General features: G+C 44.8%; 1 protein-coding gene across 1 annotated transcript; it reads left to right on the top strand.

The window, feature by feature from the left end:
* Positions 1 to 332: 332 nt before the first annotated feature.
* efnb2a (ephrin-B2a) lies at positions 333 to 27,178 on the top strand. Its single transcript, XM_054615222.1, has 5 exons — positions 333 to 495; positions 11,469 to 11,752; positions 20,043 to 20,135; positions 21,227 to 21,337; positions 23,203 to 27,178. Exons 1-5 carry the CDS (start codon positions 383 to 385, stop codon positions 23,607 to 23,609), a joined length of 1,008 nt encoding a protein of 335 aa, XP_054471197.1. The 5' UTR covers positions 333 to 382; the 3' UTR covers positions 23,610 to 27,178.
* The last annotated feature ends 449 nt before the right edge of the window (positions 27,179 to 27,627 follow it).

The raw sequence follows: 27,627 nt of genomic DNA, 5'->3' as shown, positions 1-27,627 counted from the left end.
TTTTTTGGCGTGCATTGCTGGACTATAACGCAGGGGGGATTTTAACACCGATCCTTTTTTTTTGTTTTTCTCTCTGAGGGATGTATTAAAGCGTTGAAGTCTCCGATCAGGGGAGAATACAAAAGCCGCCGTCCGCTGAATGAACTACTGCCGTGCGCCTCTGGTTTCGTGGAGCAGGTCTCTTGTCTGGGGGATGCTCTAGTACGTCTAGATCGGAGTTCGTGGTCCCTCCCTGCTCATCCCAACTGGATCGGGATATAAGATATTAAGATATTGCCGCGGTCAAGCCCTTTTTTTTCTGGAGAGCCTGGTTTTTTTGTTGTGGACATATTTGGTGATCTTGAGGAGGATTGTGCACTAACCGGAGGCGCGCAGGCTAACCATGGGGGACTCGATGTGGAGATATTATTTCGGAGTTTTGTTTATTGCCTTCAAAGTGGACTTGTGCCGGGCGATCATCCTGGAGTCCATCTACTGGAACACAACAAACACCAAGTAAGTGGAGACCCAAAAGGCGCAGCTGATAAACGGCCCGTACGGTTTCCCGTGTGGCGACGATTTCATGCCAGACTTGGGACAAAAAATCCGGCAATTTAACGTTGCATGCTTTTGGCTTAATGCGTAAGATAACAAGAGTTAACATTAGGTATTTTATTTTTTTTAAAACAACTTATCAATTCAATAAATATGGAGTGGAACAAAGAGCACTCAGAGCAGCGTGATTTCAAAATATTCATATTCGCCTGTTCTCCCTACAGTCCTTTTTCCCACACACCGATATATTTCGATCTGTTTGAAACGCGTCCCCGAAAGTAATATTTTCTCAAAAATATAAACACATAGTTGCATATGACATAATATGATTATGTATGATCATAGTTGATCATCTGAGAACCTCTCTGGTTGGAGCTCTAGGCTCTGCAGCTTCACTCCCAACATGTTTGAACTGAGTTTGGGGTTTGGTGTTACTGAGAAGTATCGGGGGGTAAAAACACAATGATAAAGCCATCATCCACGACGACTGTCTGGGGTGGAAGAGGCTGTGTTTTAGCGTCATTGCTCCACTGCCTGACTGATTTAACCGTCTGCGTCTCGTTGGCGACGTTCAGGGCCCGCTCGGCCGTGCGTCATGCTGGCACTCAGCACCCCAAAATGTGCTTCATTTAACGGCATGTGGCTCATTTCGGGTTGTTTTTGAAAGTCAGTTACACTTGGAAGGTGCACTTTACAGCTTCGGGTTTCTTCGGTCGATAACAAACTCCGACAGGCGTTATTATACTTGATATCTTGACTGTATAACAGTTCCGAATCAATTAAAAAAAAAAAAAAAAAAAAAGGCAGACCTTTGGAACTGTGTTGAGCTCATTAGCTGGGCCCCGCTTATAATTTCGCAATTGTGTTTTTTTCCATAGAATGCAAATATTGGGACCCGCTATTAATGATAAATTGAAAGATTACATCCAGAACAGATTGCTGAGAAATCGGTCCTCTCTGTGCCCGACGTGGCCGATGCTTTCGTGGAGCCGTTAAGACGCACCGCCGGGCCTCTGACCCATACGTTGTGTGTAAAAAAAAAAAAAAAAAGAAATAATAATAAAAAAAAAGAAATAATTAATTAACGAGCCGAATTCGGGGTTGGATTATATTGGAAATATGGGTGAATGAGACGAAAACTTTGAACGGAGCGTCGTGCGCCTCCAACCCGCCATTTGCTCCCGACAGAAGGCTGGATGCTGGATGCGGTTCGGGTGGATGCTTTCAGGATGCCGGCACCAAACACTTGTGTGTGTGTTTTTTTTTTTTTAAATAAATAAATAAATAAATAATGCGTTAGCCATGGTCACCGGTGGGGGGGAAATAAAAAAACATGAGATGGACACACACGGGCCCCCAATACTCCTTTATCCTCGCCTTCCTGCCGGTTTGTGCATCACATTCAACACTCTAAATACATCTAGACAGGCCGTTTCCAAATATCCAAACACACAGACCAAGATAGGCGGTTATTTTTTTCCTGCAGATAAAAAGGTGTCTTTCTCCTCCTCTACAGCCCGGGTAGGGGGGCGCCCCTCTTTGTGGCCGTTTGGTCACGGCCAAACTCCCAACTCCCCACTCAATAATGCAGCTTTTGGCTCCGCTGCAGACAGAGATCCTGCTATACCTTAGAGTCATGCACACACAAATGCATACGGTGTGATTGTCTAACAGGTGTGTGTTGCTGCTGGAGACGAGGGTTAACTCGGTTCTCATTTGTCCGTCGTCGGTGTCCTGAGGGGAGAGGGTTCTCTCGGCCTTCCAGCCTCTTGACTGCCACAGCCATCTGGACCCAGACGGTCCCAACCTGATGACTGCATTCATTTGTGCTTATTCATCATGAAACAATACAGTGCTTTTAATATTTTAATATCAGCTGAGGCTGAGGCTGCACTTTCCAAAACACATCCATCCAGTCCGAACGGCCCCTGTGCTGCTGTGTCCGACATACAGTGCCATTTGATGACCATGTGTCTTTAATAGAGACAAGGTGAAAAAAAAAAACACCTCATGTGAATCTCATGTGTAGTGAGATTCCCAATGCAAAGTGGCAGAGCACTGTGTGTGTGTGTACATATATATAAAATAAATATTCATATCAGAAATGTATGAAATCGATATCATGCTAGATATAGACTTCAGTTTCCTTTCTCGATTGGGATCACCCAACAAGTCCCTTTGTGCTTTTTAAAATGCCTTTCTTATAGAAAGAGCATGAAACATTCTCCGCCTTGGAGCTGCAGCTCTTGCGAGTTAGAATGTCATTTCACTTTTGACTTTTAAAAAGGAGGACAGAACCATAAACAAAAAAAAAAAGAAAAATTGCGTCCTGCCCCAGAGCAAGTATAGGCCTCGGGTGGCCACAAATGCAGCGGGCATTCCGCAGAATTAGTGTGTGCATTTGCGCATTCTTAGCTCTGTTCTGTCTGGGCGAAGAGTTCAGAGGTAAAAGGCCAGAGGGGGGGGGATATCATTGTGTGAGCGGTCACCTCTGTCTTTTTTCCGGGTAAGGTGCCTCTTTTGTTTTAGAGCACGTCAAGAACAAAAACTTTGGTTTGTTGTTCGACTTCTCCCAGAGAAACAAATGTATTTGTTACGAACTGAACACATATGGAAGGTTTCACATGAAGACTTCTTTCTCTCTCAATGATTTTCCAGATTTTTCAGTACCAAGGACGAGCAGGCAAGTTACTGTTTGAGATCGGGATGGAAAACCGTGCCTCTCCTTTTTCCATATAGCTTATGTCTGATAAATAACTTTTTTTCCATGAGTGAATTATCCCTTTTCACAGCTTTTAGAAGTCCTCAATGCCTGTGTGTCAGTTATTCCTCCTTGGTAACAGTGAAACCCAGAAGTGAACATCTTTATATTCAGCAGGTCAGCATTATGCTCAGCAGCCCGAGTTGTTCCTGCCTGTGTGCGTCTCTCTTTCGGTTTGCGTTAGTCCTCCTCTTCGACTATTCAGGGAAGGATGAATGTCAGAAATGTGAAGGCTGTGGGCCCGTCTTTGTGTGTGCAGTCTGGGGGAGAGGATAAAGAAACAGCCCGGCTCTCTCCCCCTCTGTCTCTCTGCGTGCTGAGAGTGTGTGTATGTATGTGTGTGTGTGTGTGTGTGTGTGTGTGCATCTATCCAAAAAAACTTCCACAGGGCCCTCGGTTGTCTCGATTAAACTTCATTGTTGTTTGCGCTCTACTACTTTACTGCCCTTATGCGTGAACCTACTACTGAAAAAAAAAAAACAAGAGAATGACCCAACCGCCTCCTCCCCCTCCTCCCCCAACCAATCTCACCATCCCATCACACACACCTCCTTCTTGTGGTAATCCATTTTGTAGTTGGGAGGGAGAAACAAAAGAGAGGCCTGCTTTACATGGTTTATGTAAAAGGAGCGCTCCCTCTCCTCCACTGCAGTTCATTAAGAGATTACATAGAAGCCCAAAGGCCCCTTGTGACCGGGCAGTGACGGGGGGGCACCTCTGTGGGTCCCCTTTTGTGAATGACTGACGAGGCCTTGTGCTTAATGTCGCGACGAAAACCCTCCCGTTCCTCCGACTCGCCCTCCCTCCATAACCCCCACGGTGCCTCTAATTTTGCCCGTTCTCTCCGGAGCCGAGCGAGAGGGAGATCAGTTGCTTTAATTTAGCTACATCGATCGGCATGGATGGCGAGGAGGAGAAAAATAGGAAGAGGAGAAAGTGAAACACAAGAGTTCACACTGCCGGGGTTATAGGGGTCTCGACGCGGCTTTTTAATGATAACTGCCAAGAGAAGAGTTGATGATTAAGATTTTGTAATAAAAGAACAGGGAGAGAAGGAAGGGAAAGAGAGACGATAGCGTCGGGGCCCCTTGGGGCGTGGAGGGTAATTATGTCTAGGCCCGCTCAGAACTCATAGGCCTGGATTACTGGATGAAAGGTAGAGCAGACAGAACCAGAGAGAGGACGAGGACCACTGTCCCCTCGGCCGACAGAGGGCCAAAGCCGACGCGCTGTGAAGAGTCGCGGGGCGGATTAACCCTCACTATTCCCGGCTCGGCCTCTTTTGTCTGCCGCCCTAATGAATCCCTGCACCGCAGCTGCAGTTTCAGAGTCAAACAGTTGCTCTTGATTTGTAGTAAATATCCCCCCCCCCCCCCTTTTCACTCTGTTCTCTCTCATATCTTTGGGACCACAGGAAGAGAACGGAGGGAGACTGGGACTGGGGTTCACACTGGTGCTCGGCTTTGTCACAAGCAAATCCAGCAGTCCAGTGGTTTAAATAAAAAGCCTGAAAGAGACACAAGAGGAGGAATGAAGGGGGTTATTATTCGGAGATTCAGAGGATCACAGAGGAGAGATCAAACTTTTTTGTTTGTTTTTTTGTTTTTAATGGCGACAGATGCAGCGGTCATAACCTCAGGAAGTAGGTCTACAGTTCCCCCCCCCCACAATCACTAAAAAAGACACCCAACTTAAAGGTGACGAAAGGAGGCTAGAAGATAAATTATCAAGCGGCAAATTGACTCACTTCACAGTGTCTGCAGGGTTGGTCATACAGAAGAGACGGACATTTGGTTTGAAGGGTACCCTCAACCTAAAATGTACAACTCCAAATTTCAATATGTACCAATATATTCATATTTACTGCATCGATGCTTGTGTTGTCTCTCTCGTGTTCCAGCCATCACAATGCACAAGTCATTTGCTTTATAACCTTCATAAGAAAAGCATCGAGGGCTTTCTGTTAGGAGAAAATGGCAGCTGTCTGATTTTTGCTGTTTCATTATGAATACCATCACCGTTATAATAATAAAAGCCTTTACTTCCAGCTCTGACAGAGACGTGGATATTTTGAGGAGAGAGTTCAGGCACCTGTGGCTCCTCTCACTTTTCAACCAAACGGGCCGACGGTTCAGTTGGAGATGAAAGAAGCGAGGGCCGTTGATAGAGCCGACAGCTTCTCTCCCGCTGGCTTTGTCCGAGCAGTGCGTCTGTTTGTAGCGGAATAGAGGAGGGCAGATAGTCAGATAAACACTGATGAGAGAAGGGAGTAGAAGAGTGCCACTGTACGTCTCTCCGTTGCTGTCTGTCCTTCTCCATTCTGTGGGAAGGCACTGTTTGAGCAGCGCTGCCCCTGTGGGGAAGGACAAAAGATGCATGTCATGACAGAAAAACTGGACTGCAGCTCATAATGATGTCCATTATTTTTTACGGATGCACCAATCTGACTTTTTTTAGTACAAATATTGATCTTGATACCTGAGTTTTGTATCAGCCGATACGTGTTTGATTACTGAGCTGTATGTAACTGTGTGGATGACACTGGGATCATTCTTTTATGTGTATGGAAACTTGACTAGAACATTGCTTTCCTAACTTTATAAAACAAAATACATACAAATAAATACATAGATTTAAAAGCACTGAATAGTTTATTTATTAATTATTAAATAATAAATCGTGCACCAGTGACCTTGGTGAAAAATCTTCAAAGTTAACAGAAATTACAAGTCAAGTGTAAACCTTTTTAATGCAGTAGCAAATTCTTTAAAACTTCCACATTCAATTTCCAGTATATAATATAAATGGTGTATAAACATTGCAGTCTATACCCGCCGGATAAGTAATTGATTACTTGTTTAAGTCTGTAAAATAGTAAAAAAATAGAGAAATGTTACAAGTTCACACAGCAAAATGACCTCAAACGCAGACAAAAGTCATAGAAAAGTCTATAAAACAGACAAAAGCAGCATTTCCTCACAACCAGGACATGTTTGTTATTTTTGCTTAATAAATAACTTCAACAATTAATCATTAATAAAAAACTGACTTGGTCAACTAATTGATTAATCAACTATCTGCTTCACCGCTACGCTACAGTGCAACTAACATAACATTTTCTTGCTCTGAAATTTAAAAATAATTTGTCAACATATTCACATTGTTTTGTTTAATTATTTTAAGTTAGACAGAATCAGCTGATGTTATTTTGTTTTGTGTTTTCTTTACACTTTGTCTGTAAAGTTCATATCATTACGGATAGGAGTCTAGAAAACGCAGCAAATATTCCACTTTCAGTATGAAATACTGTTTTACATTTTCATATTCATGTCACTACTCAAGTTCTACAAGATGAAGAGCTTAAACAGTTAAAGGGTTAATGGTATTTAATGGACAACCACCACTGTGAACACGATGCGTAAATTAATGTCTCTTCATTTCATCACAATCTTTTACATTGTGATTGATCAGCCTTTAATGCGTCTCATGTCTCCAGACTAGTGCTGTGATAAAGGCCGCTCAGCTCTTTGATACAGGAATATTTATGGTGGGGGAAATCTAACTAAAGAAGGGTCTTTTAGGAGGGTGGGGTGGGGGGGGTGCTTAGAGCATAGTGGGGGTCAAATGCATCTACAATCATGATGATGGCTAGCTTTTGTTTGTTCCCCCACTCCCATTATTCATCCTTGCTATCTATTCAGGAGTTGCACCAGGCTCCTCCCCCTGTCTGCGTGACCTTGTGTACCTGGTGTTTGTAATGGCTGCCATTGGTCCAGTTGTCTGGTACCCGACACACACACACACACACACACACACACACACACTCGGCCATCGCAAAGCGTACTCGTGGATACGGAGGGCAGGAGTGAGGCGTTGATGAATGAGTGTCCAACGTGACACTGTCCCCGTCCTCATCTCTTCTCTCATTCCCCTCCCTCTGTGTTTTCTCTGAGGAGACCATCCAGAATAGCTCATGTTTGCCCTCAATCAGCCTCTTGGCAGCTTATCTTTAAACCCACATCCCAACTGTTTTACTCCTCTTTGTCAACATCTATTGCATGCTTTCATTATACTGCACTTTACTATAAAATCAACTGGCTAAAATACAAGAGTGTAATAGAGAGGATGCTGTGTGTTAGTCTTTTTTTGCCCCTGGCCAAGGCAGATCTCAATTTTGAATTGTAAAGGCATTGAAAGAACAGGATACAGCCATTGTGATAGCGTATCTCTTATTCTGTCAGGAAAAAACAGTGTTTTTGTATGTGAAAGGAACAGGGGCAGAAAGAGATGGGGCCATTTGCTTTAGCTCTTGCATGTGTATATACATATGTGTGTGTGTGTGTGTGTGTGTGTGTGTGTGTGTGTGTGTGTGTGTGTGTGTGTGTGCGTCATGCAGTTCTATCCGTTCGTTAGCTTCGTGTAGGTTTAGTCATGTTTGACCTCCTGCAAGTAGCCCAATTCCTGCAGAGATAGCATTCATGCTAGCAGAGCAGGAGCTCCGACACCCTGGTTGACAGTATTGTCAGGAAGGTGTTGGTGAAATGTCTCGTCAGAAATGACTCACCTGTTCACCATGTATCTGTATGTGCAGTAGGTGTGGGCCTGCGCCTGTGTTTGTGTGTGTGTGTGTGTGTCACAGTTTGACTTCTTATCGCTGTGAGTTACATTTGAAGACATTTTAATTTATTGTGTCAAAAATATTTCAACCAGTGCCTTAGCGCAGCTCCAGCAGGGGAGGTGTCAGCTCATAAGTGCTTCTAAAAGCCCCAAAACAAGATATGAATGGTTGTCAGGTGTATTTAATTATATTATTTAAAAATTGTTTAGCTCTGTTTATTTAGAATAAACATATCTTTTTTTTTTTTATAGATTGCTACTGACTATTTTAATCTCAAAAAATGAAAACCGATGATGGAGATGCGTCTGCCTTGTCGAGGGCATATAAAGCAAATGGCACCAGTTTGAGGTTGATTCCCCATGTTGTTGAATCACCGTGGTCTAACTCTGAATCAGACTGTATTAAAACCACTCTCTCCACACACCAGCCTTCAGAGGCTTTTCTTATCACAACACAAATGTCCATCATAAAATGAACCTGTGGTTATCGGTGTGTGTAGCTCGCCTACCAGCCGGCCGCTCACGCTCACAGACACACTTCTTGAGACAACATGACCCTTCTTAACATGAGTTTTAAACTGACTAAAACAAATATACTCATTTTGATGGGCAATGTTTTATATTTTCACTCTCTCTTGTGTTGATGTCCTATTTCACCATGAGCTTTGAGAACGAAATGTTTTAGAGGTGGGGGAGCTAAACCATGCTGTATCTTATAAAGTATTGTTCATACACAAAAGAAAGACACTTTAATGCTCATCGAGTTGTATTATTCGGTGATATTGCAATAGTGGAATGAGTCTGTTTTTTTGGTGCAGTGCTTTAAGAGCTTGTTTAAAGCTTAAAGTAGGCTAAGCATTGTGCAAAAAGAAATCGATTCATAAGTGACACACTGCGTAAGTCAGTAGCATATAGAAGTTGGTTTGGAATACAGCCTTACTCTTGCTCATTTCTCTGCTGCACAGAGGATGTTTGGTCAGAAAAGTCAGAATATCATGCTTGCTTGCAATCTGCAAGGTATTTTTGGCATCCTGTATTTGACATACTATGTATTTGGACATACTACATATTTTCTGGCATCCTGAAAAGTATGGTAGTATGGGTATTAAAAGACACAGAGTATTAGTGGGCCCGCTCTCTCTTTGGGCCCCCCCACACCATGGGCCCCAGGGCAGTCTATATTTACGCCCCTGACTGAAGTACACATCTAGATTAATCCTTTGGTTAAATAATGGCCATCCCAAGCTACTCTACACACACACACACACACACACACACACACACACACACACACACTTACACGCAAACGCGCACATAACACAGAAAGATGTAATAAGCACATGCATGCATGCTTTCACCCCTGTATAAACACACATGCCCACTTGCATGCATGAATGAATGCTTGCAACCACGCACACGAGGTTAACGCGTACACCTACAGCTGCACAGTGTTTGTGTAGAAGAGAAGCCCCCCCCCCACAGCTTTTCAAAGGACCTTTCCTCTCTCTCTCTCTCTCTCTCTCTGCCCCCCCCCCCCCGCCCAGACACACTCATAGATGATAAGATGATGCCAGATGGCGCTGCGATGCACAGACATACATACCCTTCCTCTCTCTCCCTCTCTCTCTCTCTATCCCCAGGTCCGTCACTGGGCACACTGTACCACCGCTGAGTGTGTCCCCAGGGGGCAGAAAAAAATATTCACTCGGCCTAGTTAGCTGCTGTGTGTGCATGTGTGAGCGCATGCATGTGTGAGCACGTGCTTGTGTGAGCGTGTGCTTGTGTGAGCGTTGCTTGTGTGAGCGTGTGCTTGTGTGAGCGTGTGCTTGTGTGAGCGCTTGCTTGTGTGTATCCGTGTGCACAAGCTCATGCCGGAAGCAAAGAAGATGATGCATGCTGTCGGAGAAGGAAGGAGAAATAATGCATGTGTCTGTGACCGTACGTTTGACAGACAAAGAGTGAGTGTGTGACAGAGATAGAGAGAGCAAGAAGGAAAAAATATTTCTGTGAGAGCGAGCAGTCGGAATGTTTATATTTCTATAAAGCTGATAGGTGTTAAATCCCAACTAGAACCAACTACTGCTGAAAAGATAAGGCGATTATCAGAAGATCATTGATCGTTATGATAACCTGATACTGTAGTTATCAGTATCAAGTTATCATGTCAAACATTGGCTTGTTCAGGATTCTCAAATGTGAATATTTGCTGCTTTTCTGTCATTTATATAATTATAAGGGTATTCAATTTGAACTGTTTTTCCGACTGAATGAATTTCCAAATCATTTATCTATAGTACATTCACCATAGGGCTGCAGTAATTGATTATAGTTTATTGTAATTGTAATGTTTTTGATTTATTAATCAATAAATTGTCACAAATCCCCAAAAGTTCAAGGCGACATTGTCAGATGTCTCGCTTTATCAGACCAACTGTCCATAACCCAAAGGTATTCAGTTTACTATCACTTTAAACTAGAGCAGCAGTTACACTTAGTCGCTTATCATAATTGTTCCCTTCTAATTTTCTGTCAATCAACTAATAGATTAATTAATTGTTCCAGCTCTAGTTCACAGGGGTAAAGAAAGAAAGACCCTCCACTGTTTTTGCTCACCCACCTGACACATTGCACAGAACCAAAAGTACATAATGATCCACACGTTAAACCTGAACGGTGGCACTAGATATTCCCATCATTTTCACTAGTCAGTTGTTGCGTTGCATTCCTGTCTATTTACTTGCACCAGTATTCACAGTATGCCATAAAATGCCTCCGGGGAATCCGTGGTTAACATTTCAAATTGTATCCAAGCGTGGGGAAAATTGGTTTAGCAGATAAATACAAGGTTTCACCTCCAACTCCAGCTCCAACTGTGAATGTGTGTGTGTTTGTGTGTGTTTTTTTGTGTGTGTGTGTGTGTGTGTGTGTGTGTGAGTGAGAGAACGTGTACAATCATAGAAATGCTGCAGGGGCTCTCAGTACTCAGAGACTAAATGGCAACATTATTTTGCTTTTGGGAAGAATTTAGGGAAATTCAACTGCACTCCCAGACGAACCCCTCCAGCCCTCTGTCTGTCTGTGTGCACGTTTCTGCTGTAGCTCTGTTGTGATTTCCCCTCAACAAGCTGGGATTTTATTGTTTTTTAATTTTTCTGTTTTGTATGCTGTTACTCTTCTGCCATTTCCCTGGCACCGTGGAAGCACGTCGTCTTCTACTCGTTCATCCGGTTCATTATTCTTCTCTCACTGCCACAATGCTGAGGAAAATTTGTCGATTTTCATTCCATATATGGGTTCACTTTGCACCACATGCACACACACACATGTCCACACATCACGCGTTCGATTATCTTTCACCATCTAAAATGAATGGACTCAATCAGTAATTACCACATCAATAATTAAGCTGACTTGTCTCTTTTTGAAAGATATGGAGAGGCTCAATAGCAAACACTCCAATCCGCAATGCATAATGAATGACTTATCATCCGTTTTCTTCTATAGCTTACTAATATCCTCTTTTTCTTGCTCCCCGCCTCCCTGCATCTCCTTTCAGATTCGTGCCAGGCCAAGGCGTGGTATTGTACCCCCAGATCGGGGATAAGTTGGACATTGTGTGCCCCCGCGTGGATGGCGGGATGAGCGATAGCGTGGAGTATTACAAGGTATACATGGTGCCTAGGGAGCAACTGGAGAGCTGCACCATCACCAAGGCCGACACTCCACTGCTCAACTGCGTCAAACCCGACCAGGACGTCAAGTTCACCCTCAAGTTTCAGGAGTTCAGCCCTAATCTATGGGGCCTGGAGTTCTTCAGGGGGAGAGACTACTACATCATCTGTAAGTACATGTCCCCCCCTCAAGGGATCGTAAATTAGGCCATGCATTAATTAAGGGAAAAACAGCCTCCTATCACTTTAGAAAGGTTTAAGAACAGCTGTTGGTGAAATACCTTGAATAGTTGTGTAGTTGTACATTTTTTTCTCATTCTGGTCCATCACTGGTCAAACAGAGGTGGTGAATTGCTGAGTCAAATACAATTATTTCTTGCTCTCTTCCCATGAATGCAAGTTGACGTGGAGGTTAAGGGGAAAATTGCAGACAATTCATCGGCAATTTGAAAGGAACATAACAGATTGAGGCCATCCAAAGGACGATACAGATATGGGGTCTGATACTGTGCTCATATACGACGTTAGGCTCTTGCTTGTCAGCCAGCTGATGATTAAAGTGAATCATCATGATTGACCTTAACAACTCCGGCTCAGGAGCGCTTAGTGTGAATTCACCATTAACAAGCCACTCCTCTGAGTTTAGCTATTTTTCTTCTTCTTTTTTTTTTTTCTGATAGAACAGTTAAACGGGTAATTAGGCTTTTAAACATTCCTACTGCAATGTTCAATGTCAAAATGTCAGCAAAAACATCACGTAGTTTATTCAATTTGTTACAGTCTGAGAGTGAGCGACTGATGAAAGAAAAACAGGATTTCAAAGTCATCGTTAGAACCGTAATGGTATTAAGTATACATTACTCGATATCAGCAAGTACTCAAATGTAAGTACTTATACTTGGTCTGATGATTACTTTTCTTTTTCATGAGCACAAAGGTAAAAAAAATGAAGGTCCAGTTGAATCCCACACCCCTCTGATGGATGCCTTTATACGCGTATGGACAAACACTGAACCCTTAAGGGTCCTTAGTAGTGAGACCTTTGTCAGCCCGTACTCTCCACAGTCCCCCTTCAGTCTCATGGTGCAGACGTGGCCACTCTGCTTTGCTGACTGCCTGTGATGCACTGACACCGTCCTGGGAGGAAGTTCTGATGGGGTTTAGCGGCGGCCCCCTGGTTTAAAACATGGGAGGTGGACTGAACCATCTGTGTGGTTCTGATGGGGGGGGGGGCAGATAGGACCATCTGTGAGGCTCTGCCACAGCCATCTGTGAGCTGTCACAGTAGGGGAAGGCCATATTTCTGACTGAGTAGAAGGAAGGGGAAGAAAGGAGAGTGAAGAGAGGATGAATGAGGAGCGGGAAGCAGCCAAACAGTCTATTGTAGGAGGTAGAGTTTTGCAAAACAAATGTGCAAGGTAACAACTAATTGTACTGAACTGTATAAATCCCACGTTAGCCACAGCAGCTGACTCCTGTAAATTGAAATGTCCTCCGAGCTCCGCGGCACCCAGAAGTCCCGCAGAGAGATCTGTCAAGCAGCTGTTTCAGAAAAACAGGTTCACCCAGACATTATGCTCAATCAGTTCTGCTGAAGATAGTTTAAAAGCAAACCGTCAGCAGTGGCTGCTCTGTCACTAATGTGTCATAGCTGCAGGATATTTACACGACGGGGCAGGTCTCGCTGAGTCCAACAGCTGCTTATATGGAGACATGTTGTTGGGGCAAATAATGCAGGTTAATGAATTTACAAAATGACACCACATTTTAGCTGGAAAATGTTAGTATCTGGAGCTACCTGACTGGTGGGGGGGCTGCACGTGTAAATACACCTGTGCAGGGCGTGCACGAGCATCCACACCCACAGGAGCCGGTTAAACCATAAGATGTGTTTTTTATGTTTGTGTGTGTGTGTGTGTGTGTGTGTGTGTGTGTGTGTGTGTGTGTGTGTGTGTGTGTGTGTGTGTGTGTGTGTGTGTGTGCTCAAAGACTACAAAGGCTTCTGACTGAAGAGGCGCAGACGCGACCCCCCTTGTCTCCCTCCACCCAAACAGCGCAGTTAATTATTGACGAGCTGAGGCTGGTGTTTACTTACCCTGGTTCTCCTGGTGCTGAATGTGATCACAGTGTGGTGGATCAGCATCAGAATCAGTATCGGGAAGAGGTGGATGAGTTCAGGTTGATGCAGAACATGGACTAAGACCGTCGTAGACCAGCGCAGACACATGTAGGGGTACATGTGGTTTAGATAGACAGGCAGATGCATGCGTGTGAGGGCAAACAAGCGCTCTCGCTGATAATGCACACACATACACAAACACACATAGACGCACACACACACACACACGCACACACACAGTCCCTCGGGAAGCTGGGGCCACAGCTTGAAGCATCTTCTCTGTGCACACACAGCTGTAACAGTACAGATGCCCTGTGACAACAACAGTCCTCTTGACTCCATCTTACACATCTAGAAGGCCTATTTCTCTCTGTGGTTCTTTATCAGAGCCTGAGCAGACGGGAATATTTCATTTCTCACCGCCTCACGTTAACACCCCTACTCTTCATCAGCCTGCTAAGTCGACAAGATTGAAAAGAAAGAGCAAGTGGGAAAGTTAAATTCTGGAACTTTAAAAAGACGAGTTGGAAAAATCTAATTTTGCTGTTCTTGCAAATTCCCTTTCCACCAACATCCCCACACCTCCACCCCCCCACAACCCAGCCATTCGGCCTCCCTTCCCAGCTACCCAAAATGCTAATGTGTAGCCTAAAGAGGTGAGAGAGGAAGCTGTTTCTCCATCGAAGTGTGTCACGTTTTGCTGTTAATTGCCTCTTCTTGGCTAGCTCTGGCCCCGCTCTTGCAGCTTTAACAGCCCACTGCAGTTGCATCGCAGCGCCGTGTTGTGTACTCCTTCTATTTTGTTGAATCGGACGCTTGGAGACGCTCCAGCTTTGCATGTGTAAACACCAGGAAGGAAGGCGCAAACAACACCAACACACACACACACACAAAAGAAACCGAATGAGAGAAATGCTCAGAGGTGGGCGTAGGTGGAGTCAGACTCATGGTTGTTTATACTTTGCAGTGTTGGAGTGAGCCTATGTGTCTCTGCCTGTGGGTGGAACTGCGTGTGTCTATGTGTAGGATGACTAAATTATGGGAATTCATACATATAAACTTATGGTTTGACTTTCCCTACATGGAAGAATCTCCATCTTATTTACGCCTGTGTGTGTGTGTGTTGTGTGTTTGTGTGTTTGTGTGTGTGTGTGTGTGTGGCCCCCACCTCCCCCCCAGCAGTGCTGTCCAAGATCCATCTGAGTGTGACACCGCCTCAGAAAGTTCACCGCGAGGATTTCATTAGTCTTTTGGAGTGAGCACTCGATACGTAATTAATTAACCAGCGTTTAATCCTCCATTACTTCTCACAATTGCCAAGGCCCCCACATCAATGCCACAGAGTCTCGAGCAATTGGATTAGTGCGGCCTTTCGTTGAGTATTGTGCCAAGGCTAGACCTAGATTAGATGGGTATGCATTCAAGCGACTGTGACATCAGGCCTCAGCATTTGACTGTCTCATCCTGTACTCTCCTGCAGCGAAGACAGGCGGCCAACAAAAAAAAAGGATCTGTCAGCTTGCGTGTGTGTGCGTGATCCTTAATTTGAACTGCGTGTTTGCGTAGAAAAAGGATCCGCTGTGTAGCCGCAGATTTCTGTCTCCGCAACTGCACGTGGGCGCATTTGTGTATTTTGTGCAAGCACATGTGTATGTGTATGTACTTCTGTGTGCCTTCTTCGATTTAATTTTTTTTTTTAAGTGGCAGCACACTATGCTGAGAGCAGATGAGTTTGATGTGATCGTTTGCGGCAGCATGGCCTGCAGCCGAGGACGTAGTGAGCTGGATGATAACATGAGCTAAAGAGGCACGGAGAGAGAGAGAAAGAGAGAGAGAGAGAGAGAGAGAAATAAGTACAGAAAGGGGCCCGAAAGAATGACGCAAGCCAATGAGAGCTAACGAGAGAGTGAGAGAGAGAGGGAGAGACGGAGAGGGAAAAGAGGTAGGAAGAAACAGAAGGAGAGGGATGATGAGCTAAAGAGGGCAGAAGAAGGACATGGCTGAATTGACAGTCAGAGCAGACATGCACAGAGACATTTCATCAAGACTTTAATCACCCTTTGCCTTCAGTCACAACAGAAAATAGTCCCGTCACCTCCCTGCTACTCTGATGGTCGTCTGGATCTAACGTGAGCTCTGAGGGGAACATTCTTCTCATTAAATTTGATGTGAATTTAAAATGCGCTTTCAGGTTTTAGTCTGATTGAAACTATCGGTTCTTCATTCACCCCAATACATCCAGGCTCATAGTATCAGATTGGCGGTGACATTATTATCACATTATGATAATGGCGGACAGGTTTATTCAGCAACAGTTAGTGTTACTATGTGTCTGCGTGGATGTAACTGGATTTCTTTCCACAACTCTCAGTCAAAATATTCTTTTTTTCCACCCAAAATTGGAACTAAACCACTTATATCTGCTGTAATAATTGTGTGTTAACTTAAACTTAAGTGGATTTCAAAAATGGATTTACAATGTTTGGGTTTTTACAGAGTATTGGTGATTATAACACAGCTTTGAGTAGATTTGGGGTGACCCAGCTTCGCCCTGCCTTGTTTCTCAGGGTCACCAGGGTCCCTAAACACAGAGGCGCCCTGTCACGGGTGATTAGGGCACGCGATGCTGACGGGTATTAACCAGCCCGTAACCCCAGCTCTGAGATGAGGGCTTCACGCTCCACGGCAACCCGACGGATGGCAATTAATGCTCGGCGTTCAGATCATAGCTGCCTTTGTCTCTCTTCTTCTCTTTCTGGGACACATCCACTCTCTGTCCATCCGTTACTTTCATGCACTCTCTCTCCCTTCCCATCAGTCTTTTTGAGATGCCTTTTCAGGCTCCTGTTGCCATGCCTTTGCTCTGTTTCATTATGCGTGGCCAAGTATTGTCTATTTTGCACCAGGGCATTGTGTATTAATTATACTCACAGAATTTGACATTGCTGGCGAGGCATCTTTCACAGTGTTTTTCGAGCTTTACATGGCCCTTGTGTGTTGTCTGCTAGCCCTAATTTTACACGTGGCTGTAACAGACAGATCAAAAGTGAAGACACTTCTTTCACACACATCTACCATTTGTTTGAGACTGCATGTGACCTGTGTGTGACTGAAGGTGTGTGTGTGTGTGTGTGTGTGTGTGTGTGTGTGTGTGTGTGTGTGTGTGTGTGTGTGTGTGTGTGTGTGTGTGTCAACACAAGCTGTCACTTTGGTCTTAAGCAGTAGCCTACTTTGTCACAGCCGGGAGTGATTTTTCCTGATGACCATTTTCCCCTGTGTGTATGTGGCTGTGAATGTGTGCTGTGTGTGTGTGTGTGTGTGTGTGTGTGTGTGTGTGTGTGTGTGTGTGTGTGTGTGTGTGTGTGTGTGTGTGTGTGTGTGTGTGTTTGTGTGTGGGACTAGTCTTCCTCAGCCCAAGAACCCCATCTTAGCCACATCGCCAGTGTGAAAGGAGTGAGTAAATCTACTCTGTAATTCACAGTCAGGATGGATTGAACAGTGTAGGAAAATCCAATGTAGCCTTTCCTTTGTCCTTCTTGTTTCTCTCTCATTGTTTCTCTCTGGGTCCCTGCAGAAGGTCACACACAAGCCCAAGTAGTGGCTTAATCTCCCTCACTATTTCTTCTCCTTTTTCCTTCTTGTGCCCCCCCCCCCCCCCCATGTCTGTAGGTCTTATCTGGATGCTGTAATGCCAGCTAGTTGGTGACTAAATCCATTTGTAAGGGGCCTTGTATGAACCTGGTGGAACCATGTGTTCCATTAGGGCCAGCATTACGGATTAACTGGTTAACTCTAGCCAGCTAGTCCAGCCTGGCCTCGTCTACCCGTGCTGAGGAGGGCCAAGTCTTTCAGGCAGCCTGAGCCCATTCAACAATCACATTCTTTTTAAATCCAAGTCAGGCTTGCCGGCACTGCAGCCTTGGCATAGTGAGTGTGTGTTTTACTCTTCGTTCAAAGGGGAGGAAGAATGTAAAGTTTCAAATGTCTTTTTCACAACTTCTTTTAAATGTCAAGGAAACATTGCGGGCAAGTAAAAACAAAACTCTTGTTTGTGGAGGCTTGTCAGTGAGATTCAGTTTTTTTTTTTAGCTTCACTGTGAATGGATGTTGATGTATTAATAGGAAAAGAAGGAAAGAAGAAGGGAGGACAGAATAAAGAAACAGTCCGTGATAAAAGCAGCATTATGTTTTGCAGACCTGTATGCTCCTTCTGTGCAGTACACTGCCCTTCACACCACGTGAACTCCTGACCTCTCAGGCACAAGTGCTTCTGAGCATGCATGATCCACATCTAACGTACCTCACGCCTTAAACACAACTGCACAAACACAACGCCATCGGAGCAATCACTACAAATCAAACAGTGTTAAGATGGTTAATGACATCCTGCAGCATTGTTAAAATCAATGTGTGTTGTGCTAACAGGTTTATGAACACATACACTTACACACGAACACACACACACACACACAAGGCACAGGAGCACAAGCCTTTAAGGAGCTTTGTCTGTAATGTGCTTTTCGGTCTCCAGTGGAAAAGCCATAGGTCAGCTAGAGAGGGAGACAGGGGGAGAGAGGAGGCAAGATGGAGGGAGGGAGGGAGGGAGGGAGGAGGGAGTCCTTGTTAACATGCTCTTTGTGTCCGCTCCCATCACCGTCTCATTGAAGCAAGGGGATTCGGATCAAAATGACGTTTTCGGGAGGGTGGAAAAGGAAGAGAAGAAGACAACTGGGGAGGAGGAGGAAGAGAAAGCTATGAACTATGCAAAGGTTGATTTTTATCAAAGACGTTTCAATTAAGACCTCGGCATCTGCCTTTCACTTCCCCTGCAGTTGATGGAAATGCTTCTAGTAAAAAGCAGGAATGGGAACATGTCGAGGTGGGGGGGGCTGAGAAGGGGAGCCGAGTCTGTTCATGGGGTAATGGGGTCTAGGGAAGAGGGCTGCAAGGTGGCTGCCTTGGAGAGAAGGAAGCCGGGGATGATGGGGTGTTGTTCGAGGGAGGATAAAGAGGAAGGAGAGGTTGGAGAGGAAGCAGAGGGGAGGGGGTGGGGGTCGGGGTGGTGGGGGGCAGTCGTAGTGAATGCGGGCCACTGCGTGCTGGCGGGAAGCCAAGCTGCTAAGCCCTGGCAGCTCGTTAGCCTCTGTGTTACTGACCTGATAGACCACAAGCTCTACCACCCCCACCTCCCTCCCTCCCTCCCTCCTTGCCTGTTCCCTGTCCCTCAAATGATCCACGCCTGCTGCAGTACTGCCCAGAAGCCTCAAGGGGCAGCGCAGATAAAAGCAGACGAGCAGAGAGGCGGAGCAGCGGCCAATGGGCCTGAAAGCATCCAGCTGATGGAGCTTCGGCGGGGCAGCCTTTGCATGTTGTCTGTGTGTGTGTGGCCACATCTGCAGAAGTTTGACACCAGCAGAGATTTCTCTTATCAGGAGTGCATTTTTTCCTTCATCAGCATCTGCTTACAGGGCCCGTTTTGTTCCTCCTGTCACATGTGGGACGTCTCGCTCCGCCCATCGAGATTCCTCCCAACATCTGCTGTTGTCCCTTAAACACAGTGTTTAGCGGTGCACTTCTGTTTTCTCCTGTGTTTAAATGTTTTTTTCAGATCTTTTAAGCTCTTCTCATCTAGGGGCCATTGAGGTATTGATCGCCTCCTTCTGTTCTCTTAATTTCACTGCCTCTTTTGGAAAAGTGCCGTATTTTTTTCAAACACTTTCTCATCCCCTTCTGTTTATGCCCCTGAATAATTTTTCTCATGTTGTCAGCAGGCCTCTTCCTCTTCTTAAGCCTGGCAGCGAGTTCGGTTTTTTTCAGATCTGAGCTTTTGAGGGCTTCTTAAAATCCCCCAAATTGTGTTCTTTAATAATCGTCTACCTCTCTCTGGAGTGTCGTTAGTACTAATACACGATAAGCCACCGAATTTCCCGCGGCTTGCCAAGATGGCCACTGTCGTGGCACTCGTCGTTGTTTCCTTCTCTCAGTCTCTCCCCTCTCCTCACCTCCCTTAACTGCCTCCTTCATGAGGCCCATCAGCACAGTTAGAGGTATTACAGTCGCAATTACTCAAGTTAATTGACTTTGGGGAGTCGAAATATCCTGCCGGAGCGGAGCGTTTGAGGTGATGAACAGGTGAATTGTGATTTTATTAAAGGGGATATGACTCATGTCCTTCCTCAGAGGAAGGATCTCCGTGTCTCTGTTTTCTTTGGGAACTGGCTGTTTTTCCGAGATAGGCTTAAGGCATGGCAACTCAATTTCCCTGACACATATTTATTCTACCAGGTGCTCGCAGGGATATCTAATTCTAACCTTGTCCCTCTCTCTCTGCCTGCTGTAGCTACATCTAACGGCACCATGGAGGGCATCGACAACCAGGAGGGAGGAGTGTGCAAGACCAAGTCCATGAAGATAATCATGAAAGTGGGACAAAGTGAGTATTGTATTATTGAATTACGGTGGTGACTGCTTGCGGGCGTGAGCGGGCAGCCACAATGCAGCACTAGTACATTGTGAAAAATTGTGTGAGACTCAGAAAATGCCCTAATAAGGTCATAGGAGGCTGTGCAGCATACTGCTTCATCGTCTCCATGACACCTGGGGCTGCGAGGGGGCAGGAGATGTAATCTAGCAGGAACACACTCACACACTGCATATGCTTGCATGCACACGTGCACTGGAAGGAACTGCTGTTATACCCCCTTTCAACTAGGAGGATTTCTACACATGCAAATCTAGTTTAGATAATCCTCATGTGTGTGACACCCACGCACACACTGTCCCTGAGTGTGTGCCCCCACTGTACATGCAGGGCTTACATGTACAGTAAGCCCCACACAGTCACACCAGACACACCGGACCCATATTCTTAATTACAGCGATAATTATTCATAAATTATAGTTGCACGGCTGCAACACACAGCGGCCATTTCCTGGGCTGGCCCTCTCGAATTAATCGAAGCTGCTGCACTCTGAGAAAGAAACAGAAAGGAACAGGTGCTGGAAATTGACATGGGGCTTTATTTAAACTAAATGTACTGTGGGTTTGGTACAGCTGAGCTCGACTGTTCACAGACTTCTTCGTACTAGTGATTCTGACAGCAGGTGCTCAGTGAGACCATTTAACCATGTCGGAGTCTGCTCAGCATTAAAACCACAACACAAATACAGGCAGACATTTTAGCAGCATTTAGAACCAAATGGATCCATTACAGAACTACAAAACATCCATTAGCTACTCTTTATGGCTATTACAGTCATTTCTGGGTCATGAAGAGCCGTTTGTAATAAAACACTTGTGGATCTAGTCGAAGATAGTTTGGCTGTTGGCTGCACTGTTGAAGCACTCTGTACAAACTTCCTCTTTGTGTTCTCCTGGTAGTCACATGTAGGTTTGTTGCTGAGACAAAACCTAGCACAGAAGGGACAAAGATACTAGTCCCTTTACATGAGCATCATAAACATACACTACAGTTGAAAATAATTCCCCATTAATTACCAGGCATCTTCTACACATTTTTTCAGATCCCTCTGACCCTATTTCACCCAAAGACAACCCCACCAGAGTACCCTACTCGCCCAAGCACTCAGATGGCAAGGAGACCTACAACCTAAACGACGTTCTGGAGAAACCAGGTGAGACCTCCTACTTGCAGCTTAAATCCCAGGAAATGAGTAATTGCGTGGAGGATTTATCGAAACATTTTGGCATTTGAGCAGAAGATTGTTCGGCCAGCTAAGAGCAGATAGCGCTAAGTAGGCATGAGTGTGCATGTGTCTGTGTGTGTGTGTGTGTGTGTGCGCGCGTGCGTGTGCGCGTGTGTGTTTGCAAAAGTCACTGAGGTGTGCGTGTGAAAGTGAAGGAAAGAAAGATCAGCGATTCATCAGCCAGTAATTGAATGTTGCCCATAAAACTGATAGGCATCTCCAGCCTCTCAAGGACTCATAAGGTTTTTCCACGCTGGCCCCAGTCCAGCCTCAACCTGCCGCTTAAGTGACATTTTCAGGAAAATGATCTGATCGCTGTCTGCCATCTTTTTAAGGACCAAGTCTTAGTACAGACTTGCACTTGTTTCTGCACCGAATCACAACTATGGCTCCTTGCAGACCTGCTCTTATCTCTGCTATTATATTGCAGTTAAAAATCTCCCAAGAACATCAGGCGAGCAATTTCCGCAGTGAGCTGTGCTTAGAAAATAAGAAACAGGAAGGCCAAGAACAAAAACAAAGCTGACCTATATTAACAGTCTCCCGTTCCTTCCCTCCCGTGTCCTGGCTCATTGAGTGTCCGGACTCTTTACGTTGAGCATGCAGATTGGCCATTCCGCCTGTTAAATCCATGCTGCCACCTTGTTCTGCAGGCATCAGCATCTTGCTCTCTCCATCTTCCTGTATCCTGCTTTTTTTATGTCTCAGCTGTCCGTCCCGGCAGCTATCAGGAGCATATGGGCGTCAGAGTGCTGTGGGCAAGAGCGTCTGAGGCAGCATAATCCCCTTGTAAAACAACGGAATGTTCCTTGCTTCGGGCTGCCTGCCATCCTGTATCCACTCCCCTTACCACAGCAGAGACAGTTTGAGGTCCTCAGGAGAACAGCGGCGGAAAGGGACGCATAGGAAACACGCTCCTGTCCCGGGGAGAACTGAACACAACACCCTTAAGGTGTTGGATGTTAACCAGAATGCCCATCGCTGGGATTCAGAGCACAGCTTGGTTTTCATAATGGATGCCTCACGATGACATAAAATCCCTCTTTCTTATTTGCTTACCTCTGTGGCTGTTAGTTAGAAAATGAAGTCACTTTTTTATGTCTTTCAAAATGCAATTTATTTAAGTGCCATTTGCCTGTATCTACCACAGCCATTGTATCTCCTATCAAGCTGCCCTTGCCCTAGTTTCAAGGTTGCAGTCTTCACCGGCTGAATTTGAATAGCCACCGATCGAATGTGACCTTTATACAAAAGCTCTCTATAGGCAGGCTTCCCTCTCAGACGCTGTGCTGCTGGTCTGTTCCAGACACTTTTACTGTGACATGATGAACAGATTGTGATGAATGAAAGGGAAAGGCAGGAAAAGACCAAAACACTGCCCCGTCAGTAAGATTCTGAGCAGCATTCCCCTACACCCTACTGGTGTCAGATTATGCACCACAGTCACATGTAGCTTTCCAAAGGCCCAAATCAAGCCCACTTCAAGCAGCTATTGGCCAGAGGTTCTCTCTCTTGACACAATGACTTTGTGTGCACAACCTTTGTGGAAGGATTGTCTGGGTGTGTATGTTGTGATCCCCATTTTGATGATTAGCGCGTCTCACCTCTCCCTGTAATGCCTTCCAACGTGGTTGGATGGTATGTCATACAAACCAGTTTGTTTTGAACACACCCTGACCTCTTGAATTTTTTTGACGCTGTAAGTGTTTTTCAGGTTATATTACAGCTTGACATGACTGAACATGCAGCTCATTAAGCCATTTAACTCACGTTTGCCTCCCTGTGTCTCCCAGGTGTAGCGCCCAGAGAAAGCAATGACAATGACAACAATGGGAAGTCCTCCAGCGTCATCGGCTCCGAGGTGGCCATCTTCGTCGGCATCGCCTCGGGCAGCGTCATTTTCATCATCATCATCATCATGCTGGTCCTGCTGCTGCTCAAGTACCGCCGGCGGCACCGCAAGCACTCGCCGCAGCACGCGACCACGCTGTCTCTGAGCACGCTGGCCACGCCCAAACGGAGCGGAGGCGGTGGGAACAATAATGGCTCGGAGCCCAGCGACATCATCATCCCGCTCAGGACTGCTGACAGCGTCTTCTGCCCGCACTACGAGAAGGTCAGCGGCGACTACGGCCACCCGGTCTACATAGTTCAGGAGATGCCGCCCCAGAGCCCGGCAAACATCTATTACAAGGTCTGAGGTGGAACATTTAAGAAGCAAGAGACAAACTGGAACAATCCCGGGCAGAGCGGGTTTTTAGTTTCGGTTGGCGCCAAAAGCACGCCTGCAATCACTCTCGCTCTTTCTCTCTTTGTCGACTCCTCCTCCTCGTCTCTGATGTTTTGTCACTACTTTTTTCTTTATCAAAGCTTGGTTTGGTCCCATTGGGTGCGGACGGGATGGGTGGAGGGCCAGAGAGAAGGCTACAGCTGCTGCTCTCTGGGGCTCTTTGGAAGTGGACAGGACCATCTCTTCCCCGATGCGGCTCCCCTTTTTCTTTCTGAGGGATCAGAGAGTAAGACAGATGAACAGCGTGGTTGTTTTTCTTTGTCTGGGATGGGAGCGATAGACGAATGTATGAACATGAAGGTTTACTGGCATGAGAGGAGGGGAGGGAATCTGTGGCTTCACCATAAGAGAGACTACTGCTTGGAAAAAGAGAGGGGAGACAAAAACGAAAAAAAAACGAGTGAGGAGGAGATGTAAAGGAGAATATGGGCTGACCATGAACTCACAAAATGGCTGCCCTCCCTTGATGCTCACTAGCCTGAGAGACTCTGTGGATTCACCAGTTGGATGAGGAGAACGGAGAGAGATTCTCTGCTCTCTGGGACTTTCCTGGCCGACTCACGGAGATCACCATTCACCCTGCCACCCACATGCTCACCATCACATACACACACACTCACCCACGTGCACAGACACACTGTCTCACCGGTCAATGTGAACTGTTTGGGTTTAAGTGTGGGTTTGCTCCATTTCTCCCAGATATGCTTTCAGCAAATCACTTCTTTCAGATGTTACTTGAAGGTCTTGAGGAAGAAAAATTGTTTTTTTTATACTGTCAACATTTATTGATCTTGTTTCTCGATCTTTTGTTTTCTGGTTTTCATATCCTGGTGTAGTTAAAAATGCTGATAGAGGTTTTCTTTTAATTTAGTGACAAGTGAAATCGTATGTGACGTTCAAACACAAGTTATCGTACAGTGGCTAGGAGTGGCGAGGGCTAGAGCGAGGATTTTATTTGAATTCACTCACTCTTGCCAGGGAAAAGGGTGTGTGTCAGGTCTGCCCAGGTGGCTCCTGGGAAGAGTGGAGGACTTTCATATACATAGAGCAGCACTTTTAACCCCTTTTTGGTCCCTCCACTCTTCGCAGCAGTCAGGGAGAGACACAGTGATCGCTAGAGATGGGAGAGCAACGGTATCCCATCAGATTTGGTAGTGAGGGCTCGCCTCATCTTCTCTTCAACCTGGGCTTTTCACACCGGAAAGTGTTAGGGGCAATAAGATATCCAATTCGCCTTACTGCCATTTTTCGCATCAGGTGAAGAAGAGGCCCGAGATCTAGTTGAGGTTAGCGTAGCTGACTGAGACAGCTCTAGGTACTGTAATGTTTACCCCCGGGGGTCCAGTGATGATTAAGGGTGCCCCGGGGCCCAGAATCAGCGTGGCCGGTGCTCTCCTATTCTTGTTTATGAAAAAAAGCACAGGGACATCTTCTTTCATTGTCACTGTTTCTCAATCTCCATTAGCATTTCCATATTGTGAGTATTTGATTTACTTCTCTCTTTTTTTTTTACATAATAGATGTACATTGAAAAAAAGGACATTAACAAGATAAAAAAAATGAAATAAAAAGCAGAATTTATTTATGATAAACACATAGAGCACAGGTGTTGTCAGGCCGTATGGAGAGGAAGAAGAAGACAAAGAAGTAATATTAATATATTATGGTAGAAGTGCACATTATGCAATCTAGGTTTCTGATTATTTCATATCTCCCATATTTTCATGAGCTCTCGTCCACAGACAAAGGGCCTGGGAACGAGGACCAGGGGAGGGCAGCCTGGGCCCGGCCCCCGAGGGGGAGTGGACTTATCTGTCCCAGAATAGCTCACATTGGTGTACACAGGGGCAGAGTAGCTGTGTCTCCCACACTCACTCAGTGTAGCATCTCCCAAAGGATCATTCTCATGAACACCCAGTGCCCCCGACTCTCCTCATACACACCTTTCATGTTCTCTTGTGCATGTGTGTACGTGTGTGTGTGCGCGTGTTGAGCAAGTCCATATTTCAGTGACTTCACATCCGTTAATATCTTTGACTTAGGATCATAATCATGACTTAAGCTGTCCCCAGAGCATGTATCAGCCCATTATCATCATTTGTTCATAAAGAACATCAAAATTTCACCGTAAAGCCAAGCCTTGTATGATCTGAGGTTTGTGCCTCTAAGAGGCTACAAAATCTGCAAATATGCAATTCTTATTTATTTTTTTAATCGATTCTGAGAAAAAAAAAACACCTATGGAAAGTGTTCTTAACCACTGAAAGATGTAACAACAAACAAATGACACAAAACTAGCAAAGTACGTCACACAAGCCTGCTGTTCGTTTTTCTTTCCTGTATTATTTGTAGTATTATTTTAACCTTTTCTGTTTTAACTATGTGCCGTAGTTCAAAGGTAGACTGTGAAAAATTAAACCATAAAAAAGCATATATATCACACCTGAACAGGTATTTAAGAAAAGATGAAAAGAAGACACACACACACACACACACACACACACATACAACAAAGATATGGCTGTTTAGTTGCTCTGTCTGCGGCAGAATATGACAATCTTATTAGTTTATTTGAATCTGACGTCCTTTTCTTAGCTACCAGTCGACTAACGCTCTCCCAACATTGACCAGGTTTGATTTAACCTATCATGAAATGTTGTAGCGATGCTGTGAGAGTCTTAGCCCAAAGGCTAGGAGAAGCACCTCAGGCTACTGTAAAATGCCTTGCTCGTATGGTCAGCCCTTGGTCACTTGACTCAGTAATTTTGCACCGTATTTCTGTAGGTAAAAAACTGTAAATACATTAATGTTTGTATTGTATATGGATCCTGGGTTGTTACAATAGCCTTATTCACCTTTTTAGGAAAGTCAATGGAGAAAAAAAGTACAGAAAAATGGAATACACTTCAGTAAAACAGAGCATACTACTTTTTTGGTAAATAGCTTATGTAAATATTGACCAGAACCCAATAAAAACATTTTTTTATGAACTCCTAAAGTAAGATGTTTTGTATAAAATTTGAATTTTTTGCTATGTATTTTAGCTAGCGCTCAATGGAAAGCCCATGTTCTCCCCACTCCCTCCCCTTTTGCACTGTTTCCATGGTAATTTGGTTTTTAAAAAAATGAGAGAAGAGTTGCCAAACCGACTGCTGCATATTTGTGCCATAAGTGTGTACCATAAATATTTATTGAATTAGTTTCTTTTTCTTTCTTTTTTGTTCCGTTTATGATTTAACTTCAGTCTAGTTTGTAAGTAACACAGTATTATATTTGCATTATTTGTTTTCTACCCCTGGTTTTCTTTAGTCATGTCATGGTTACCGTGTGGCTGTAGCCCTGTTCTCCCTTTCCTTGCAGTGTGAGATGGCCAGGCTGTGAAAATATGGTTTTAACATTCAACGATTTAAAACACGTTCAAAGTGAGGATAAATGACACACATTCCACCAGTCTGTTACAAACTGAAAATGTTTTTCAATAAAATGTTTTTCCTATGGACGAGCTGTCTGCCTCTGTTGCTTTGTTGCTTTCATTACGCATGAATAAATAATGTCTATTTTTTATTGTGTCACAAAACTTGGCAGTATAATGAGTTGAAATGACGGTTTCAATAACTTATTTATCTCAGTGTAGAATCACTCACACTTCATACAATCCACAGCGTCAGTCTCCGTGTGGCCATGCTGTCATTTACACTGAACATTTTACTTCTATAAGAACTGAAATAAAAAAAGACTTCTGGTTTCAGTCTTCCCCACAGAGGTTGAGACCTGGCTGTAGGAATTTGCTCTATTCCGGCTACAAAAGAAACAGCAAGGCCCAACACTGATGTTGGGTGATCAGGTCTGACTCATAGTCTCAGTTGCCGTTACGGTTTATCCTTAGGGTGTTGAATAGGGTTGAGGGAAGGACTCTGTGCAGAACATC

Source organism: Anoplopoma fimbria, chromosome 16 (assembly GCF_027596085.1).
Source record: "Anoplopoma fimbria isolate UVic2021 breed Golden Eagle Sablefish chromosome 16, Afim_UVic_2022, whole genome shotgun sequence".
Classification (NCBI taxonomy): Eukaryota; Metazoa; Chordata; class Actinopteri; order Perciformes; family Anoplopomatidae; genus Anoplopoma; species Anoplopoma fimbria.
This window is presented reverse-complemented; position numbering and strand designations above follow the sequence as displayed.

What these genes read in the sequence shown, in the direction of transcription:
- efnb2a (XM_054615222.1), top strand. Translation starts at nt 383, where the DNA reads ATGGGGGACTCGATGTGGAGATATTATTTCGGAGTTTTGTTTATTGCC. An exon ending in GAGAGACTACTACATCATCT is followed by an intron (nt 11,753 to 20,042) that starts GTAAGTACATGT and finishes TGCCTGCTGTAG; the next exon opens with CTACATCTAACGGCACCATG. An exon ending in CGACGTTCTGGAGAAACCAG is followed by an intron (nt 21,338 to 23,202) that starts GTGAGACCTCCT and finishes TGTGTCTCCCAG; the next exon opens with GTGTAGCGCCCAGAGAAAGC.